Source organism: Notolabrus celidotus, chromosome 14 (assembly GCF_009762535.1).
Source record: "Notolabrus celidotus isolate fNotCel1 chromosome 14, fNotCel1.pri, whole genome shotgun sequence".
Classification (NCBI taxonomy): domain Eukaryota; kingdom Metazoa; phylum Chordata; class Actinopteri; order Labriformes; family Labridae; genus Notolabrus; species Notolabrus celidotus.
Window position 1 is genome coordinate 19239010 of NC_048285.1, and position 20379 is coordinate 19259388.

Genomic DNA, 20379 nt, shown 5'->3' on the forward strand with positions numbered 1-20379 from the left:
CGCATTGAATAAGAGCCTTTACAAATGTTGTCTTAGAGCATTCATAATATTGAATTAAACTTGAAAATGAATGTGAAAATCTTCTTTAAAAGTTTAATATAGGCAACGTAAGCTACAAGAGCAGTGAAGTCTGTTGGTGTAAAACCCCCAGAGTCAAATATTTAAGCTAGGGCTTGATTTGTGACTTCGTTCCACACCTTGTAATTTTAAAGAGGAAACTTTGTGCTATTTCTGTTTCTAAAAGTCGCAAAATCAGTCGATTAAATAACTCAAAAATGAGTATGAGATTCTGAAACTGACATGAACCCTACCCAAAGCAAATACAGAACATCTGAAGGACTCAGTATTTTACATGAAAATGATATGCCTTTGTTATGGATGCTTATTTGCTACTCAAATACTAACCTAACATATTCCTCTCCCCTCATTTTCCTGCTCCCTCTCTGCTGTCCTCCTCAGGTAACCGTTTCTTCCTGACCTCATTTGGCGCTCTGTATATCTCAGAGGTGCAGAAGGAAGATGCTCTGTCCACCTACCGCTGCATCACAAAGCACAAGTACAGTGGAGAGACTCGCCAGAGTAATGGAGCACGGCTCTCTGTTATGGGTAAGCAACAAGTTACTACACTTCCTTTTTACTTAAATATACAGTATATATATTTGTTATTTATGGGATAACTGTACACCAGTTTGATGTTTTTGTTTCCAATGAGCTGCTTAACACACTTTTTTTGCTTTCTTTTCAAAGTAAATGGAGGCAGGGAGACAGTTAGCCTAGCAGAAAGACTAGATACAGAGGGAAACAGCTCGCTTAACTCTGTCTCAGGAAACACTTCCTGTTGGCGAGCACCTCTCAACTTGTTTTTAAGCCTGCTGTATTAATTTTGCTTAAAAATAAATAACTTCACAAAAGTGTAAAAGAACACATCCCAGTGTTACACAGCTGTTTCTTAGTTAAGTCCAGCTCCCATTCCTCCTTTGTTGTTATTGAGAGGTCCCAAGCTAACCAGAAGAATCAGGAAGTTGCTGTGAAACCACATTACGTTGTTTTTAAACTTCAGCTTCATATAGCATAAAAGAAAATAAGAAATAAAGTGTGAGCCAAATGGGGGCTACAAAAATTTAAATAATTTCAAGAAACAAGCTTGCTGTTTCCAGTCATTGAGCAAACTAAGCTAGCCGTGTGCTAGCAATCATTTTTACTGTATCTCAGAATGGATCTACATTAACTCAACAAATCAGATTTTTCTTGATATGAATATACTGACATATATATATAACACTTTGGTTTAATGCATCTCTAAGACTGTTGTAATTGTTTATTAATGTGTTGCACCAAGACTGGATCAAATTATGTTGTAATAATTCAGTAAAATTGTTTCATCATCAATTCCAGCTGAAGAAGCTTTTGAATTGGAATCTCATTTTACAGCTTTTGGCAAGAAAAACTGTTAAAGTGAGTTTATGATGTCTAACCCCTGTGACTTGCTTCGTCTACAGACCCTACGGAGTCCACCCCGTCAGTCCTGGACAGTTTCCAGTCCGGTGAGGTGCAGGTGGGACACAGCGTGGAGCTGCCCTGCGTCGCCTCTGGGTACCCAAACCCCACCATCAGATGGCTGAAGGACGGTCGGCCATTACCGGCAGATTCCCGCTGGACGCGGCGCATCACCGGCCTTACCATTTCAGACCTGAGGCTGGAGGACAGCGGCAACTACATCTGTGAGGTCACCAACAGCTTCGGCTCCAAAGAGGTGACAGGTCACCTCAACGTCATAGGTGGGTGAAGAACTGAGGAGAGTGTAGTAGATTAGTAAAACAGCTCTCCCGACCTCCACGCATCAAACTGACAACTACAGATGGAGCTGAGCAATGAGATGGACAGAGGTAATAAATGTGAAGCCAGGTCATGGACAAGAGCTGTAGAGACATTGTTTAAGCTCTGTTGGACGTGCCGTGGCCCCTTGCTTCCTACATGTCCTCCCTGCACCTCTCAGCCAACCCTCTTCTTGACCGAGCATGATTTTGATCTTTAAGGACGGTTAGTGCCCCTGCTCTGACAGAGCAGAGCAGTGACCATGCAGGCTCTGTCACTCCATTTACAGAAAACCTGAGAGAGGGAGGGACAAAAGGATACATTTATTATGTTGTGCATATAATTAAAAGAGATAGAGGGAGGAGATGTGCATAGAAAAAAACAGTGGGGAAGTGGAGGAGGTGTAGTGAGGAGGTGGGATTTGAGTGTGGCTGGGTAAAGGGTGAAGTTAGTGGACACTGGGTAGACTGGCCACGGGGCACATCACTGCACATCTAACAAATCTCCTTTGACAGGGCATAGAAGGTGGCACACACACACACACACACACACACACACACACACACACACACACACACACACACACACACACATATTTTCTACACACTTACAGTACATGCACTTATTGCCCGTGAAGGAAGTCTTACACATGCACTGTCATTCCCTCACACACAGACACACAGGCTTGAACACATTCAGCAGCCTCCAGCTCTTAACACCAGCTGCTTTATTGCTCAGTGACATTTTCTCCCCTTTCTGTCTGTCTGTCTTGGTTTTTCCTCATTGCCTGGCACACACACACACACACACACACTCACACACACACTCACACACACACTCACACACACATGAGAGTGATGGCTGAAAAATTGACACACAAATGGACCGCACACTCATACCAAACCAAAAAAATGAAATTACAGTTGTTCAGCCTGCATACATACCAGCTATTGTACCTTCAATATTTATGTTGCTAAGTGTGAATGAGACAGCTTGAGACACATTTTAATCGTCTTCTCCTCCTCTTTTTTGTATCCCTATTTTTCCTGCAGAGCCGCTGCGGGTAACCCTGTCTCCAAAGAACCTGAAGACAGGGATCAGCAGTACAGTCATCCTATCCTGTGCTGTCCAGGGTTCCCCACACTTTACTGTGTCTTGGTACCGCAACACAGAATCCGTCCTGCCTGATCAGCACTTTTCCATTCAGGGGGCTCACAATGAGACGTTGTTCATCTCTGCTGCACAAAAGAGACACTCAGGCGCGTACCAGTGTTTTGCCACGCGCAAGGGTCAGACCGCCCAGGACTTCTCCATCATACTGCTGGAAGGTGAGGACAGAAAGGGATCCTCATGTTGGTGTGCTTGAATGACGGTGTAATGAGAACTGTCCAGGGTTATTATGCTGCTGTCAGAATTACTGGATGCTTGTTTTATGCTAAATTAGGCTAATTATACATGGTTTTCATTACATATTTACATCCGCCAAGAAAGCTGGAAGCTATGTCATACTACGCTTCATCTTCATATGTGCAGTTGTGTTTTCTTACCAGTATATCTATTTAGTCTTTTAAACTGAGAGCTTGTCCTTTTCATTAGGGCACAAGTATCTTGTGTTTATTTCTATATTGATCTGCTTCTTTTCCTCAAATAAGTTCCAGCCTCTTCTTTAAATCTTTAATCCTTTCCCCTCCTTTTCACCATCACCCACTTTCTTCCAATCCTTGAATCAAACCCAGCATAATGTGCCCTTACTTATGACTTCTCAAATCACATCTCACACCTTTCTCCTTGTGATTGTTTCTCAGATGGTACGCCTCGTATTGTCGCCTCCTTCAGCGAGAGGGTTGTGGTCCCAGGTGAGCCGTTTTCCCTCATGTGTGCTGCCAAAGGTGCCCCTCCACCCACCATCACCTGGACCTTGGACGACGAGCCCGTTGCCCGGGACCTGTCCCGCGTCCGAGCCAGCCAGTACACGCTCTCTGACGGAAGCACCGTGAGCCACGTCAACGTCAGCAGCCCGCAGATTCGGGACGGAGGAGTGTATCGGTGCGCCGCACGAAACTCGGCCGGTAGCGCCGAGTACCAAGCGCGCATAAACGTAAGAGGTGCCTGTCTACTTTTCAATATCAGTCATACAGAGGCTTCTCATAGCCTGACCCCTACCCCTACCTCTACCCTGACCCATATCCTATCCTCAACCCCTCTTTATCTCTACTTCTATCTGTGTGTGTGTTTGTGTGTGTTACTACACACTCTCTTTTACTTTTTATCCTGTTTTACTTTTTTTTGTCAGTCTTAACACCTTTGTACAAAGCGATCAGCGTTTCGTTCTTCCAGCAGCTCCTTTAGTCAGTGTCCTCTGCCTCATTCTGTCCTTCTCTCTCACAGTCTGTCACTTTATTTTAACTTTACTGTTATCTCACTACAAAGCAAGCACCTTTATGCTCTTAAAGGCAGACAAAATGCTGAAAATTGGAGAGATTGTAGCTAAACATATGGAGAGTTAAAGTGACTCAAGGAGAGGACATGAGATTAAGGGAACGTGAGACAAATGGAGGAAGAAGAAACTCTAGAAAAGAGAGAAACAGATGGCTGGAGAACAGAGAGAATAGATGAAATGAGAGAAGAGGAATCAAGAGGAGAGGAGTGCCAGTGTCTGATGGCAGAGTGATGGTGAACTCTGGTGACAGGACTGGTGATGTCACTGTCGTCTGAGACTACAAGGATGAGGAGTGACACCGATGGACAGGGCTGTATCTCTCTCTCTCTCTCTCTCTCTCTCTCTCTCTCTCTCTCTCTCTCTCTCTCTGTCCTTTGGTGAGTTGTGTAGTTGTGACATGTGAGTCTGCTCTAAGGAGACATGCCAGAATGATCATTGGAGTGAGAATGAGCACTGTTGCCAGAAAGCTTCAGCCCTACATGCAGCACAAACTGACACAAATACAGCCAATACACACACACCGTCAACCCCACACACACACACACTCACACTCATGCATAACCACACATGAAAAAGCAGTAACACACTAGTATTTTTACCCACTCACTGAAATGTGATACACTTAACTCATCCCATTCAGTTTGTGGCCAACAGCCACAGGATGCACGTGCATACTGTATATGTGTTTGTGTGTGGCTGCGTGCGTGTCTGTATGTGTGTGTCTGTGCGGCGGTGCTGCTGAATAATACATCTTTCACTCGTCAGAACTTCAAAGCTCAGCGCACACTGAGAAAGGGAGGAGAGAGAGAAGAGGGGGTAGGAGGGCTGGAAGGAGAGACAAAAACAAAGATACAAGACGAACAGCGGTGAGAAGGTCAGAGAAGAAGTGACGGATGATTGAGTGATAGCTCCCAATTTTTTTTCTAGCAATCTAACACACAGTTTGTGTCTGTCTGTCTGTCTGCTGGCTCACAGCGTTCAGTCTCTGTCTTCTGACTATGATACATGACCAACATATTGAAGCAGTCAAGCTTCATCTTTGTCATGAATCAGTACATCATGCACATTCTGCTTTCAGTTATTTTTACCTATTGCCTGGTGCGTCTTCAGCGCTGGTGGAATAACCTTTGCACAGGTGACAACACACTGACATAGATTGTTATAATTCTTGAAGCCAGATCAATATAACTGGTTGTTGATGAAAGGGGGGCAATATGGGCATATGAGTGATATAAAACAGTGAAGGGTTTTATGTTTTCTAACATTTGCTAATGTAAAATATTTCTTAATGGAAGATTAGATGCAGAAAAACAGTAGTTATGAATAATGTTGTTCTTCACTGAAGTTTTTTGTTTAATAAAGCAACCCTCTAATCCCCTATGCATGGTCTTACTGGTGCACAGCCTACAACGACAAGATCTGTTATTATTTCAGCTTAAAAATATAACTTTTGGCCATTTGTAATTATCAGTATCAGTCTTCAAAATGTTCCCACCAATTTGGCTGTAATCTTCATTGGTCATCATCACTGGTCGGTATATAGAATGGACAACAGGTCTTGATTTTTGCCCATGTGAGATGTGAAGCCAAAAAAAAAAACAGTTCAAGAAGCACTGACATACCACGCTGGTGCAGCCAAGGCATGCGCAGAAGCGACCTGGCTAGCAGAGTTACAGGATCACACCCTTTCCACTTCCAAAAACAGGCATTAAACTTACAGATAAAACAAAGAACCTTTAGGTTTGTATAGTCCTCAGCAGAACAGATTCTTGTGTTGGTTTGAAGCAGACACTCATGGCTATGGAAAGTTCAGTGACTCTTGTGTTAGCATTTGTTGTGTTTTTTCTGCTGTTCCTTCTCATCTTTGCTAATCCAGTACAGAAAGCTGCAGGAGCCTGCATTAGTCAACAGAGCTGCCAGTCAATCAACTTTTGAACACCACATAACTAATTAGAAATAAACTTCTCAGAAATTTGGACATAAATATGAATAATAAGAACTAACTAAAGTGACCGAAACCACGTTTGAATAAAGTGCATTTGACATTTTATTATTTGACCTTTGTTCCATCTGTTATGATGGAGGAGGCAGGGTTTATGTCCTATACTGCATTTAGTCAGCAGGGGGAGCTCTAAATCTTTTGGCTTCACAGTCAGTGAACATTTTAGGTGTCCATTTTATTATACTGTCTATGGTCATAATACATGAGCAACAACGCAGATATTTCACCACAGACCAAAACATCAATGCTCTGGTTTACTGAAGCCGATCAGTTCTGCAGTGGGGTGCTGCAATAAAGCATAGGATTATGCAGGTGCTGTAGCATGACAAACAAAAGTGACCATGACAAATATCCTAACTCTAAAACAGTCAGGGGCAATTTATCGATAAAAATTCAAGTTAATTTATATGAAGGCACAGCATTATATTGATTTCATGTTAACTATAAGGCTTATTTAAGCATTTATACATGCTACTGCTAAGTAAGCTATCAAGTACAAAATAAGTAAGAAATAAAGTAAAGTGCGAGTGGAGGTAATCTCATCCACTCACTCAATCTCTCTCTCTCTGTTAATCGCTATTTTTGGAATACAGGAGAAATTGAGTGAGATACATTAAATATCAGTTTGAATATCAGTTACGTTTAATCAATTTTCAATTAATTAATTTAACATAATATACTATACAGATTCTATCTCTCTTTCTATACCTCTATTTCCTTAATTCCCTTCTGTCTCTCCCCTTACCCCAAATCCCCTCCCTATCATCCCTCCCACTTAATTCCTAAAATTCCAAAATCTGCTCCTGACACCGTCAGCTAATGATACTTTTTTTTTGCCCTCTCTCTTCTTCTGGTCAACTTTCTTTCTCTCCATCTCTGTTCTTCTTCCCATGTCCCTCTTTTCTCTTTTTCTTTCTCTCCCTATCTATCAGGTCCCCCAAGGATCCGGCCAATGAAGAACATCACTGCAGTAGCAGGAAGAAACACTTTTATAAATTGCCGTGTGATTGGATATCCTTATTACTCAATCAACTGGTACAAGGAGGGGCTTCTGCTGCCTGACAACCATCGCCAGGTGGAGTTCAAGATTTCTGCATGTCTGCTAGAGTACACTATAAAACTACCAGAACTTTTCTTATTTGTATATTGTTTTATTTGCATTGTGATTTATTTTGCTATTTTGATTAGACTGACAGTAAATTGATCCAAATTGATATAAGTCGGACATGAAGTACAAAAAAACCAAGACAGAATTACAGAACTAGACAGTATGAGACACAAGTTGAACCCCTCACCTCAGGGTTGGCATAGTCATCACATTCTTAATACAGCTATAATTATAGAACAGCCAATCATCTGAGATGGGAGATTTTTCATATAATCCAGGTTGCCATATCATATAAAATGTTTTACTTGTATTATTCAAGCAGTCTTTATTTCTGTTAAGGAACACAGTTATTCATTTCAGAGAGAGAGAAAGGCTAATATAAATGCTAACATTCTGTAAATGGGAAAGGGAGCTCTCAGGGTTTGGTAGATATATGATAATGACATCAGCAAAAACAAATATATTTTGCCAGTACCTACCTATATTTGTTTGCCAAGTTACCAAGCAAATACATTTCTGGGTCATCTGGAAAGACTACGTCATGAATGCTTAAGATACTTACACATCCTCTCAGCCAGAATATCTAAAGTTTAGAGCAGTGTCAGGCACTTCCTTCCTCTGAGCCACATCTGAAACAAAACTACAGTGTGTTTGGGATGTATATGTGCAGTTAATGTGGGGTCATGGAAAGCTATTGAAAGTTAAACAGCATCAATCTTTACCTAGAGTTTGAAAAAGACTTGACACCATTTCTGTAAAAGCTGCCCAGAAGGTCCATATCCACATAAATCTCCCAGTCTTTTTCCCATCTAAGTCTGGATCTGTCCTAAACGGGTATTTTTAAGTGTGACTTAAGCTCCAGGTAGTTGCAACACTGATATACTAATTTTAGGATTGCTCCTTATGGCCTCAGCAAATGGCTAAATAGCAAGTATGAAAAGAGCAGGACAAGCCAGGCATCCCTGTCTATTAACCCCATACAGGTGGAAGGGTTTGAAGTGATCCCATAATCCAGCAAGACTGCCAGACTGTATTTTATTTTTGTTGGCAAACGAGATAATGTTAAAAGTCTCCTGAAGTTATTTGACGACAGCCTATTACAATGTAGTTATAATGGCAGCTTGATCCTGATTGACCTGCATAGGGAGACTTTTCTCTACTGTCTAAGATATTTTTAGTTTCCTGTGTTGTAATTTTCACTTATTTTGACTTATTCTTACTCTAACACTATATGGGTCGGCTGTGACTCAGTGGGTAGAGTCGGTCGTCTATCAACTGGAAGGTTGGCGGTTCGATCCCAGCTCCGGCAGTCACATGCCGAAGTGTCCTTGAGCAAGACACTGAACCCTGAATTGCTCCCTCTGTTGTTCAGAGGTGTGTGAATGTGTACGAATGAGATTAGCTAACACTGATGGTCCCTTACTGTAGCAGCCTCTACCATCAGTGAATGAATGGGCATGAATGGGTGAATGTGACGAGTAGTGTAAAAGCGCTTTGAGTGGTCAGGAAGACTAGAAAAGCGCTATATAAGTACAAGTCCATTTACCATTACCATTTATATGCATAAATTGTGGACATAAAAAGGATCCTCTATAAACACTGAACATTCTTTATACAATATGATTTTTTTTAAGGGTTGTCAGTACATTTTGAATATTAAATTACTGCTTTTGAGATGATCATCTGGTCTTTTCAACACTTTTTTTAGCACGGATAAAAATGCATATCAAACTCAACATTAACTCCCATTTTATTGTTGCCCATTGTTAATCTGTGCCTTTAGAGGCCTGGGAATCAATTTGGGAATGGCCTATCTATTTGCTTCACAGATGTCACCTTGGTGTGAACAGAGCCACCTTTTATTTTATTGTACATTCCTTTGCTTTATCCATCCATCCATCCATCCATTTTCTTCCGCTTATCCGGGGTCGGGTCGCGGGGGTAGCAGTCCAAGCAAATTGACCCAGACATCCCTCTCCCCGGCGACACTTTCCAGCTCCTCCTGGGGAATCCCGAGGCGTTCCCAGACCAGGCGGGAGATATAATCCCTCCACCGTGTTCTGGGTCTACCCCGGGGCCTTCTCCCAGTTGGACGTGCCCGGAACACCTCTAAAGGGAGGCGTCCGGGAGGCATCCTTATCAGATGCCCGAACCACCTCAGCTGACTCCTTTCTTTATCCATCATTGTGTCAAAATAACAGCATAGACGCATGAGAAGGCACAAAGCAAATCAGAAAGATGTCTGTACGCATCAGTGTTGGCTGTTTTTTTCTCTTAGCTTTTAGATTTTCACAGTACTGCATATGAGTAAGAATATCAAACATGCGTCACCTCTGTCTATAACACTACTTTGTCTGTTCAGGTGGTGTTTGAGAACGGCACTTTGAAGCTCAGCGATGTTCAAAAAGGGTTGGATGAGGGGGCCTACGTCTGCAGCGTGCTCATCCAGCCACAGCTGTTCATCACGCAGACCGTCTATGTCACTGTCAAAGGTCAGTCTCACTTAAAATGATAACTTTGTCTGTGTTTTACTGATATTGGGGATGGCTTGTCTTTAAACACATAGTACAGCGGGACACACATTCATGTTTGCTGTGTGGTGTATGAGTCTAGCTGTTTTTTGTACTTAATCATAGTTTAAAAAAATGCTCTGTAAAAAATTATGAATGTAAAATAAGGTGACTGTAAGAGCGATTGAGGTTGAGTAAGACTGGTTTAGAGTAGAGGGAGAGGAAAAAGAAAGCTGTATGCATTGCCTCTAATAACCCCTGATTAAGGGGCGGAGTGGCCTAGTGCGCTCTCTCAACCACTCAGCAATTACATAGAGCAGGAGTGCTATTGTGTAAGATTTGTGTGTGCGTGTGCATGCCACACAAGTGCACATATGTGTGTGAAAGACAGTGTAAGAGTGCTTTATGTATTCTGCATGTCACCTTGTATGTTATTTCGCTCTGCTCTCCGCAGTGATAGCCTGACATGTTTGTTTTAGGAAGTTGTCGGGTGTGAGCGTGGGCTGTGTGCGTGCATTTTTTTTAGACTTGACATTAGCAGATGTGTGAAATTTGTGGTCTTGGTGGTGTTTTGCGTGAATGTGTGCGTGTGCGGATGAAGTGTGTGGGTGTAGGTATGTGCTTGTATGAATGTGTGCTCGTCATGTCTCTGATTTAATTAGATGAATTTTAACGAGGCCTGGATTAAATCCCCCAGATGTCTCAGCTGTAACCCCCTCCCACCATCACCACCACCGCCACCTCCATCCTTCCCTCCTCCCCTATTCCAAACCAGCACCATCACCTCCGCCGCTCTCCATGGCAACACCGTTCTCTCCCCTGCGGATGGGGCTCTAATTAGAGCAGCTATTATGGGCTGGCTTTAGCAGGGCAGGGTGGGGCTGGAGTGGAAGGGTTGGTGGGGGTACAGGCGGATGCAGAGTGTGGTCAGGCTGCTATGGAAGCTTTGGAGGTCCAGATTTAGATCAGACCAAAACATAAAAACTTAAACTCCTAGTTTACCTGTCAGACTGTCAGGTGAAAGTGATTCATACTTCACTTCAGGTTTTTCTCTCCTTCCTCTCTCTCTTCTCACGCCTCCCTTCACTCACCCTCTTTATCCTTTCAATGACCCCAAGCCTTCAAATCTGTATGTCTAACCATATACACCCTGTGTCTTCACATCTCTCATCTGTCTGTCCTTCTCTTTTTCATATCTGCCTCAAATCTCTGTCCTCACCTCTTACTCACCCCGCTCATTTAAACAACCCTCTAACTGTTTTCATTCATCTTTTTTTTCTTTATTTCCACCCCCTTTATGCTGTGTTCTGTCTTCTCTCTTTATCTACCCTTTGTTTCACACTCTTGCCTGTCCTTGCCTTCTTCCTTTCCTCCCTCCTTTTCATCATGTATTTCCCCCACTTGAGCCACCTCTTCTATCTCTCTTACCCATCTTCTTTTATCTCATTTCACTGTTTTCCCTCTTGTCTTTACTGCATTTCTATTATCTCTCCCTTCCTCCCTTTACGCTCTGCCAGCTGCTTACTTTAACTCTTCTCTTTCTCTGTATTTCATCCTCTGCTTCTCTACCTCTTTCAGTTCCCCCACTGATCCAGCCATTTGACTTTCCCCCGACTTCCATCGGTAAATTGATGTACATCGCCTGCGTGGTGTCGTCTGGGGACATGCCCATACGTATCACGTGGAGGAAGGACGGGCAGGAGATCGTGCCCTCCTCAGGCATCACCATCGACACAAAGGAGTTCATGAGCTCTCTGCAGATCTCCAAGGTGTCACTCAAACACAATGGCAACTACACCTGCATTGCGAGCAATGATGCTGCGACTGTCAGCACAGAAAGACAGCTCACAGTTACAGGTAAGTGAGGAAGAAGTTAGAAATTAGACTATTTAAAGGAAAGGGATGCAGGGGGGTTCTGCAGTGATTTAGTATTGGGAGTTAAACAAGTCTTTAATATTTTAAGGATTAAAAAACTGTGTTAAAAAATGTTGCAGCAGAGGCTGACACTACCTGACTTTTAGTCCTTGACATGGTGAATGCTGCAAAATATGTTGGATCCTCTATTTTCATTAATGCAACTTAACAGCTTCTGTCAGTTGACTGTCCTTGCCGGGTCAAAACACTAATTTCCAACTCCATAGTATTTTCTGTGCCTCTCACATGTAGTATCAGCCTTGATGTGGAGTAACTAATTTAATTTATAAAAAGGGTGTACCAAAGAACAACTATGAAGCACTTGTTTTTGACTTGTTTTTCACTTTATTACGCTCTAGACCTTAATCCCTGACTTCAGATGGAAAAATTGTTTTTAATCCACTTATATTCACATTTTAAAAACTTAAAAAATCAAGTTTATAGAATTCAAGTTACTGTAGTGAATTCAGGCATTGGTCTTCCAAACACTTGAGCTTGTCCCCTCATCAGAAAGTCAAATCTGCAGTTCTTCTGCCTAAACAATTTTTTCTTCATGCTTTCTCTCAGGAGAGATTTTGATTGCAGGAGTTTCACTCATTGCGTCTTTACCCTGATACTTCTTCTATAGAGTATCATTGGTATACCACTATTCATTAAGTGGTACTGCAAAGGACCTGGTGATGTTTTAACTGAATTACTAGTCCCAGTGACGTGCTCCTTTACACTCCTTCTCCTCCTCCTCCTATAGTGCCTCCTCGTTGGGTGGTGCAACCCAACAACCAGGATGGGATCTATGGGAAGGCGGGGATCCTGAACTGCTCTGTTGATGGATACCCTCCTCCCAAGGTCATGTGGAAGCATGCCAAAGGTGCACTAGGTACACGAGCAGTCTTTTTGTCCTCAAAATGTCTTGATTATTAGTTACTGTACGATGCGTCTTAATGCGCTTCTTCTTTCTGTCCAGCGGGTATTGGGAATCCGCAGCAGTACCACCCTGTGCCTCTGACGGGCCGCATCCAGATCATGACAAACGGCTCTCTTCTCATCAGACACGTCCTGGAGGAGGATCGCGGCTTCTACCTCTGCCAGGCCTCCAACGGCGTGGGCTCAGACATCAGCAAGAGCATGGTCCTCACCGTGAAGAGTGAGTATACAAACTCACACGGGCTAATGTAGCAGAGTACGACTCCTTCATGGCAGAGATGACTGCATTGAGGCCATCAGGGACGCTCCGCTGCTCCTGCTTTATCAGTTGTAGTGCGCACACATACTCGCTAAGTGTGTCAAACCAATGAGGCAGCTCGCACTAGTCTCCCTGCACTCACACACGTGCACGGTGATGAATTGGTGGAGCAAAGGTGACCATGGGCATAAGAGCAAGACAATAAAGAGCAGTGAGAGGGAGAAGGGTGTGTGTTGTGTTCTGTGTATGTATGTGTGTGTGTGTGTGTGTGTGTGTGTGTGTGTGTGTGTGTGTGTGTGTGTGTGTGTGTGTGTGTGTGTGTGTGTGTGTGTGTGTGTGTGTGTGTGTGTGTGTGTGTGAGAGAGAGTGTGCCTCTGTAATCAGCAGTGAGAAAGCAAGCTACTCAGCAATTGATCTTTTGACTCTTGGGATCTGTCTACAGACAATCAAAAACACTTTGAGCTTAATCATTATCTGCCATCGATCTCTTCAACCTGCCCTTGCTGTCAGTTTCACCCTGCGTAATGCAATGTGAAAATGCATGAGGAAACACACAAACCAGAGTGTCAACATCAAGCGGGGCATTATTCGAGGGCAATGCGGCACCATGCCCTTACAAATCAGCTCCACCTGCAGAAGACGTATTTTGTTTTTGAACACCTTTTGACTCGCACACAGACAGGTAAAACAAGAAGCGCACAAATACAGCTACTTGTTTCTGCTATTACAAGACTGCCCTCTCGATCTCGCTCTCTCTCGAGCTCTCTCCCTCTCTCCTGCTGGTGTTAGTGTTATTGATTGAACCGTTCCTCTCCTCTGCCTCCCTCAATTCTGTCTGTTTCGCTCAGCGGAGTCGAAGGAAAAGAGGAAAAGAGGGAGGGTGGGATGAATAAGTGATGAAAACAAAACAGCAGAGCCCTCCTCAGATCGGTAGTGTGTGTGTGTGTGTGTGTGTGTGTGTGTGTGTGTGTGTGTGTGTGTGTGTGTGTGTGTGTGTGTGTGTGTGTGTGTGTGTGTGCGTGTGTGTGTGTGTGTGTGTGCGTGCATGCGTGCGCGCGTGTGTGTGCGTGTGTTGGCCCAAGAAGATAGTGTGTGTTTCTTGTGTAAAGAGTGCACACCAAAGGAAGAGTGTATCATTTTCATTCACCTGGGCCCAAATGTTAACTATTGGAGAATGAGAGAGGAGGTTTATTGACTTTACCTCATTGACCATAGCTCTTCATTACTCTGCTGCAGTGGAACTTGGCTACTCTGAACTCCACCTTTTTAACTGCCAGCTTTCCTGCCCTTCTCCTCTCCCCCTCTCTCTCTCTCTCTCTCTCTATCTCTCTCTCTCTCTCTCTCTCTCTCTCTCTCTCTACCTTCTCCCTTTCAACCTGCTTATTATCCACTTACTCTTCCCTTTCTTTCTCCCTCTTCTTCTTTTCTCTAATAACAATCTGTTAAATGTCACCGTTCCTTCCTGCTTCACCCCACATTTTCCGCACCTTCTCTTCATCTCACACTCCATTTCCCCTTCTCCTTCCAGTCCCTGCAATGATCACCAGTCACCCCAACACCACCATGGCAAAGAAGGGTCACGTGAAGGAGCTGAACTGCACAGCCAGGGGTGAATGGCCCATCATCATCCGCTGGGAGAAAGGCGACACAGTCATCGACCCTGACCGCAACCCGCGCTACTCCATCACCACGAGTCCCAATGAGAAGACGGACGAGGTGTTGTCGACTCTCAGGGTAAGAAGCATACAGCGGAGGAACACCTGCATGATGAAGTTGGACAGAAATGTCTTCATGGCTCTCACTCAGTGGAAACATTCTATTTCCCCTCATGCTCTGTTTTTATGTTCAGAATGCACAAAGCACAAACTTGTGCAGTGTTTTTATTGGTTGTAGTGAGTATAGGGCTGAAATCAGGCGTTATCATACAAGTCAGCGTTATTTTTTATTTAAGCTTTATCCATATGTTTAGAAAAAGTGTTCTCCTCCTATTTATGTCCGTTTCTGTGGAACAGCAATAATGTTCCTGGGTCAATTTGACCCGGGGCATATTCAAATTATCCATATTTTTAAATGTACATTTGAAAGCCCTAAATACAAATACAATAGTTTTACATGACATAGATTTTTATTTATTTTATTTGAAATTTTGATTTTTTTTATGTAGTGATGTTGATAAATTAACACAACACCTCTTCTGTCACATGCTGCCCAGATTTTTATGCTGCATTCAGCTGGTTTGGAAGGCATATACTGCTTAAAATAGACTTTTTAAAAGGGTCAATATGACCCACAACAGAACAGGAGGGTTCAGTAATCACTTTAAACAAATTCAGAATATTATATTCATCTTTAAACTGTCAGATTTGCATATAACTTTGAACACAAAGCAAGCTGACTCAATCTCTCCTGCATGCAAAAGTGAGATGCTAGGTTGCCAGTTTGGCCAATTTGTTGAATCACTCACCAAATGTTGCAATGTGCTGCATCGATCTTGAACAGGACACTCTTGTTAAGGACAATTTTAATCTAAATGAGGCTTTCCTGTTTGAATAGATTTCAAATGAAATAGCTATAGTCCAAGAAGCAGGCGGCCTTGGTTTAATTTCAACCTGTGGCCCTCTACTGCATGTCATTCCCAACTCTTTCTCACAGTTTCCTGCTCTATCCATTATTTCCATCATATCATCTCAGTAAAGGCATAAAACCCCAAAAATGAACTTTAAAAAACGTTTAAAAGTGGCCTAGCAGTTTAAGTGTGCGCCCCATATACAGAGGCTATAGTCCTGTACGGTCTCAGGTTCTACTCCCTGCCTCGACCATTTGCTGCTTGTCCTCCCCCACTCTCTACTCCCCACTTTTCCTGTCTCTTCAGCTGTCCTATCCAATAAAGGCAAAAATGTTCCCAAATATAGCTTAATAATAATAGTAATAATAAAAAAAACTTTAAAAAGTGAGACGCTTCAGGTGATACATTTGCCAAAATTGTAGAAGATCTAGAGATCATGCAAACACCTTTGCAGCCTGGTGATGCAGTCGTATTGGTCGATGATTCCAAGAAAGGGTCAGCTGTCACAAGTGATACCACAGCACCTTGGTGATTTGAAGAGGAGCTGAATCAAGTAAAAGGAAGTTCATTTTCTCACCGATAACCAATTGGTCTGATGTGGACAGAAGCCTGTTTGCAAAAATGTGTTGATTAGGTTGATTGTGGCATCCTTTTTGCTCACCCAGTCCTGTACATGGGTGTGCAGTATTGTAATTTAAAAAAATACATCCTACATCCTTTTCACATTGTTTATCAGAGTGCCAGATTGAGGAAAAGTATCACAAATATGCTAATTTAGACCTCACTGGTTAAAGAATACATTGTAAGAACAAGCTAAACATTCTTGAATAAGATTTTTCCAGCTGAAGTGACAGGGATAGCTCCAAGGGTGTTTCAGGTTGCCATGATGTTTTTCTCATGGGTAGCTTGCCAATTGTGCAACAAAGTACATCTTGAAACCTAAAAGTGCATCGCCCCTCTGGGTTGGTGACACTTTCCTAATTTCACCTCTCCTCTTGTATTTAGGTGACTCACCCACTGTGCACAGTGAGTCACCTACAGCAGGCATGATAGATGGAAAAACTCTCCCTGGGCCACTTCTCCATCACAAAGCTTTGTTTTACACAACCTGCCTGCCTGCACTGAGATAGAGCTGTTTGTCTCTCTCTCACAATTTCCCCCCCTTTCTCCCTACAGCTAAAACCAGCGGAGCGTGAGGATTCAGTTTTCTTCTCCTGTCATGCCATCAACTCTTACGGAGAAGGACGAGGCCTCATCCAGCTCACGGTGCAAGGTAACCACTCCTGTGTAAATGTGTGCACTTTATATGGACAAAAGCTTCACAAATCTTCCCTCCTTCCATCCAGGGCTTTCTCTCTTTTGGTGCTAACATCTCCACCTTTATCTTTGTTTCACTCCCTCTCTTTTATACCCTCAGAGCCTCCAGATCCACCAGAGTTAGAGGTACGAGAAGTGAAAGATCGCAGCATGAATCTCAGGTGGACCCAGAGGTTTGATGGAAACAGCGTCATTACCTCCTACGATATTGAGTATAAGAACAAGACAGGTGAGTAAAGAGTGTGTTGATTTTACAGAAAATTAACACGGTGAGTTTACTTATTTGCCAACCTGTTTTGTGCTTCTTCTCTTAATTTGAGACGCTTCAAAAAAAGCTGATTATCTGTCTACTTTTTATCTGTTTTTGTCAGACACCTGGGAGCTAAAGCATGCAACACGAAACATCTCCCCCACCAACAACCAGGCAAACATAGTGGACCTTCACCCTGCCTCTGTGTACAGCATCCGCATGTACTCCTACAATTCTATAGGCAAGAGCGAGGCGAGTAAAGAGCTCACCATCAGCACGGAGGAAGCACGTAAGTATATTGACAAACATGGATGTCTGTGATTTTCCACCTCTTCTGTTGTAGCTTGTTAGCTCTGTGCTGACACTGAAATCTGTCCTTGAAAAAGCATTTTGTATTAAAACTGTGTCTCAGTGGAAGTGAGGGAAAACATCTATTAAAGCAGTGCAACTGAATATATGTTTGAAAGCAGCAGATTTTAGTTCAACGGTACAACAAAACCTCTGTCCCTACAAGTTCATACATCTCTCTTTTTCTCGGCAGAGCCTGATGGTCCTCCGATGGAAGTGATCCTGCAGCCAGTGACATCTCAGAGTATCAGGGTCACCTGGAAGGTAAAATGAGCAGCTTTGTATTACGTTGCCCTTTCATGGACATGGCTAACAACCATGCACTACATAAAGAAAATAGGAATATAGATGACTCTGATATTCAGCACCATGTCTCCATGTTTCATTTCCCAGGCTCCAAGGAAGGAGCTGCAGAACGGAGTGATCCGAGGTTATCAGATCGGTTACAGAGAGAATGGCCCGGGCAGCAACGGCCAGTACAGCATCGTTGAGATGAAGGCCACCGGAGACAGCGAGGTCTACACCCTGGACAACTTGAAGAAGTTTGCCCAGTATGGTGTGGTCGTCCAGGCCTTCAACAGAGCCGGCACAGGGCCGTCCAGCTCTGAGATCAATGCTACGACACTTGAGGATGGTGAGGAAATTGAGACGCTCAACACAAACACACATCAACAGCATCATTTTCAAGAGTGTTCTTCAAATGCCTGCTACTTCAGAGGGCAACAGCAATATGGGAAGGAGTATAAACAGCATGGTGCATTACATACAGTAGAAAAGACTCAACTGTGAGAGCTCTTATATTAAATATCCCCTGTCTGCAGTGGCTTTGATTCTCAGTTGCTGCACTTTTCCTGCTGCCATTGTTCTTTTTGCGTCCTGTCTGTCTGATCAGTGTCAAAGCATGCCATGCTTTGTAGCCCAAATTACTACATTTCTTTCTATTCTCTCAACAATAATGTGAAGGCTGGCGTCTACAATCCAAAGCTTTTCACAAACACCAAGGACGCAGTCTCACAGACACAGTGCGCATTCAGCAGCACTCGAGAGAGGACTGAGTGATTCTTCTACAGAGAGTTGTGGAATTAAGGCCATTTATCCTCATGTCTAGGTGGTAGATGGAAGAGCGGAAAGATGAACAAATGACTGAATAAGCAAATGAATGAGTTAACCGAGAAGTCTTGTTTTAGGCTGCATGATCCTAAACAATGATTGGACAATTTTTAAACTGCAGCTAGTTGTGAGTGTGTGAGGAAAGGGTGCACTTATTTATTTATTCAGGTAAGTTGGAGCGGCATTATGGATACTACATTACTCCGGGTTCTGATTGGCTACTTCTGAAAGCCCCTCAAGCTTACACTGAACTTGGTAAATCAGAATTGATGCCATACATTCCAAAGATGATACATGTTCCCTCTTTATCAGAGTTTAAGACTCTGATTTCTAACCATTGTGTCTCAAATTGTAACTGTTTTGATTCATATTTTGTTTGGTGAATGATAGTATGTGCTAGTTCATTTTTTAATATGCTGTGATACAAGACATTGGAAATGGAGAAAACCTCAATGTCTTTTCAAGGATGAAGGAGTGCAGTGGTTGCAAAAAGGGACAAAATTCAATAGATTCCAATCGTGTAATCTTTGGAAATATTTTCCTGAATAGAGCCATCAATCCAGATCAAAACCAAAACTTTCTTTGAGGTGCCCTCTGCCACATTTCGTTTAAACATGGGAAATGTGTTTTGAGATCGCTTGCAAACTCGAAGACATGCAGATGTTGCCAATAAAAAAAAGAAAAACCTGTTCCTTTAGTTCACAGAATTAGGAAAGACACTTTCTGTATTCATGTTTTGCAAAGTAACAATGATTTTTTTAAATATTTTGGGATATATTTGAACACAAAAATGCTCACAAAAGGTTCGAAGTGAGAGAAAGTGCTGATCTGAAACAATAAATCAGCTACACTATGGACTGCTGGTCTTCACTAGCAGGCTTTTGGATGAGACGTTCACACAATTTACGAAACAATGCAACTTTTTCAGCTCAAGTGAGCTGCAGGACCAAACCTCTGAAGACTCTGGAAAGAAGTCAAAATCAGGCCATCCTATTTTAACGTAAAACAAAAGAAAACACAAGGGGCACCCCATGTACAGAGGCTATAGTCCTTGTTGCAGCATGTCCTCCCACACTCTCTACTCCCCACATTCCATGTCTGTCTTTATCTGTCCATATCTGTCAATAAAGGCAAAAATACCCCAAAAATACATCTTAAAAAAGAAAAGAAAACACCAAACGTAGTCTTTATCTAATATTGTTTTTTTTTCCCAAAGACGTGTTCTACTTTCTTATTCATCTACTAAACTCTTAATGCTTTGCTGCTGAGCTGCAGTTAAAAATACTGCTAACCTCGACCAATTTCTCAACTTCACAATTTGTCATCCACTCACAATCTAACATACATACACACATGCACACGTCACATACATCCTTGTCCACCCAGTGAACAGTTGGCTGAGCCCCATTGGTCCAAAGCAGGCTGAGCCCTCCAGCTCTTCCCTGTGGCTGTCACCGTGGCGACAGTGATATTGACGGCCATTATGATAATAGTGATAACAACAAGCATACTAAAAATAATTATAATTAGCTTGTCTCTGTGTCTCTCTCTCTCTCTGCGAGCTTCCTGCTGTAATTATCCACAGCTGAGCGCATTGTCTCTCCGCTCCCTCTTTTCATCTTTTTTTCTGCCCTTCCCTTGCTCCCCTTGCTTTTAACTCTCTTCCTCCTCTGCCCCTCACACCCTCATCCCTCCACCCCAACCACGTTGCCCCAGTCCAAATCTGCCTATCATTATGCCTCTGTTTTCCCAATGTTTTTTACTCATAACTTATGTGTAAGGGCATTTCATATAGCTACAACTTGAGCGATGATGC

At 42.9% G+C, this 20379-nt stretch overlaps 1 protein-coding gene across 1 annotated transcript in view; it reads left to right on the forward strand.

Moving 5' to 3' along the window:
• LOC117824830 (Down syndrome cell adhesion molecule-like protein 1 homolog) overlaps positions 1-20379 on the forward strand; it is a 115093-nt gene that overhangs the window by 72236 nt on the left and 22478 nt on the right. Inside the window, exons 4-18 of the mRNA XM_034700302.1 lie at positions 460-606; positions 1500-1778; positions 2868-3143; positions 3621-3920; positions 7190-7332; positions 9728-9857; positions 11454-11732; positions 12538-12666; positions 12754-12933; positions 14501-14706; positions 16715-16811; positions 16956-17084; positions 17227-17394; positions 17647-17717; positions 17847-18087. Coding sequence (XP_034556193.1) covers positions 460-606; positions 1500-1778; positions 2868-3143; positions 3621-3920; positions 7190-7332; positions 9728-9857; positions 11454-11732; positions 12538-12666; positions 12754-12933; positions 14501-14706; positions 16715-16811; positions 16956-17084; positions 17227-17394; positions 17647-17717; positions 17847-18087 — 2775 coding nt within the window. The remainder of the gene's footprint in view (positions 1-459; positions 607-1499; positions 1779-2867; positions 3144-3620; positions 3921-7189; positions 7333-9727; positions 9858-11453; positions 11733-12537; positions 12667-12753; positions 12934-14500; positions 14707-16714; positions 16812-16955; positions 17085-17226; positions 17395-17646; positions 17718-17846; positions 18088-20379) is intronic.